We start from the raw sequence: 1543 nt of genomic DNA, 5'->3' as shown, positions 1-1543 counted from the left end.
CCAGCAGCCAAGCCCACGGGAACAAGCCTCTACCCTCCCAGTGCCAGCTGGCAGGAGGCAGCTTGCCCTTTCCCCAGGCCCATGGCCAGCTCTGAGGCCCGGACTACTTGGCTGTTTCACAATCTGCTGCATTAACTTTCTGCCCGGGCAGCGAGACTGCTCCCCTGGCTTTCGCAACACCTTCCCCAGCAAGGGCTGACAGCGCGGGGACAATGCCCAGGGGAATTGGCTGTTTCACAATCTCCTGCATTAACTTCCTGCCCGGGCAGCGAGACTGCTCCCCTGGCTTTCGCAACACCTTCCCCAGCAAGGGCTGACAGCGCGGGGACAATGCCCAGGGGAAGAGCAGTGGCACGCACGGGGAGGTGGCAGGGACGAGGGACCTTTCTGGTCCTGTCTCCACCACAAGCCCGAGGCATGGAGTAGAGAGAGCGTGGCAGTCCTGGTGTTTGGAGACTTGGCGACCCTCTCCCAGCTCTGCAGATGAGTGTTTCGAGGAGGGTGAGGAGATCTGCTCATCTCGGCACTTCTGAATTCCCGGGAGCTGCTGCCTCCCCTCCCTTTCCCTTCCCAGGGGATCAGCTGCTAAGCCCCTGAAACGCTGGGGCTTGCTGGTTTCTGCAGAGCGCAAGGAAATGCTTCTGAAGGGCTGAACAGCAGATGGGGATGTTTTGGTTTTGGCAGCTAAACGGCAGCTAAGTAACCCTTCAGAATTCGATAGCGCCACTGGAATACAGTCCGAATACAGCCTCAGTGGCACCCAAGGACAGGGGCGTTTGCTTTCATGACGCTCTGTGAATGATTCCTCGTGATGCCACTCCTACCAAAGCTGTTTGCAACACCAGCCAGCTCAGAGCTGCGAGCTCACTGAGCAGCACCGTGGCCACCAGTAGCACTGGGAAGCAGAAAGACAGAGAAACCAGACAGTTTGTGGAGCCTGGGCAGGGGACTCGGGTGTCCTGGTCTGTGCGTATGGACCTGACCAGCCTTGTGCTGGCAGAAGGAAGACTAAAACTCCACAGTTTGAGAACTGATGCTGCTCCCATCTCTGCCACTGACCCACCACATGACCATGGGCAAGTCCCTCTAGTAGCTGGTTTCTGCTTGCTCACCACCACACCAGGAATGACCAAAGCCCCTCCATTTCGAGGGCTCAGGGCTGCAGCAGCACCTGCTCTGCACAGGAAAGCCCAGGATGGTGGTGGGGCCAACCAAGTGGCATCCCAGAGCCTGTACTGCCAAGGGCCTGTTCACACTTGGCTTATCACCAGACAGGCGACTGCTTGCTGTTGGGGATGTCTGCAGGGACAGCCCCCACCAGGGATTTCCCAGTAAGAGAAAACAAAGGAGGAAATCAAGCCTGGAGGTGCAGGCAGCTCCTTGCCCCACCTGAGGGACCTGCCAAGGAGGCACTGGGAGGGACTCATAAAAGAATTAACTGAACCTTTCCCACACAGAGGCAGCAGCGAGGCTTCTCCCTGCCCTGGCAGGTGTTGAGCAGCACAGCCAAGCTCTGGGGACTCCATCAGCACTGATGGCAGGG

General features: G+C 58.4%; 1 protein-coding gene across 1 annotated transcript in view; it reads right to left on the bottom strand.

The window, feature by feature from the left end:
* The window catches only part of LOC104495966 (acyl-CoA dehydrogenase family member 10-like), a 14131-nt gene that overhangs the window by 1313 nt on the left and 11275 nt on the right, over positions 1 to 1543 (bottom strand). Inside the window, exon 13 of the mRNA XM_010139024.1 lies at positions 825 to 895. Within this exon, the coding sequence (XP_010137326.1) occupies positions 825 to 895 (71 nt within the window). The remainder of the gene's footprint in view (positions 1 to 824; positions 896 to 1543) is intronic.

The sequence above is a fragment of the Buceros rhinoceros genome, unplaced genomic scaffold, assembly GCF_000710305.1.
Source record: "Buceros rhinoceros silvestris isolate BGI_N320 unplaced genomic scaffold, ASM71030v1 scaffold35570, whole genome shotgun sequence".
NCBI classification, from domain to species: Eukaryota; Metazoa; Chordata; class Aves; order Bucerotiformes; family Bucerotidae; genus Buceros; species Buceros rhinoceros.
Note: the sequence above shows the minus strand (reverse complement) of the source record. Positions and strands in the feature narration are given on the sequence as shown.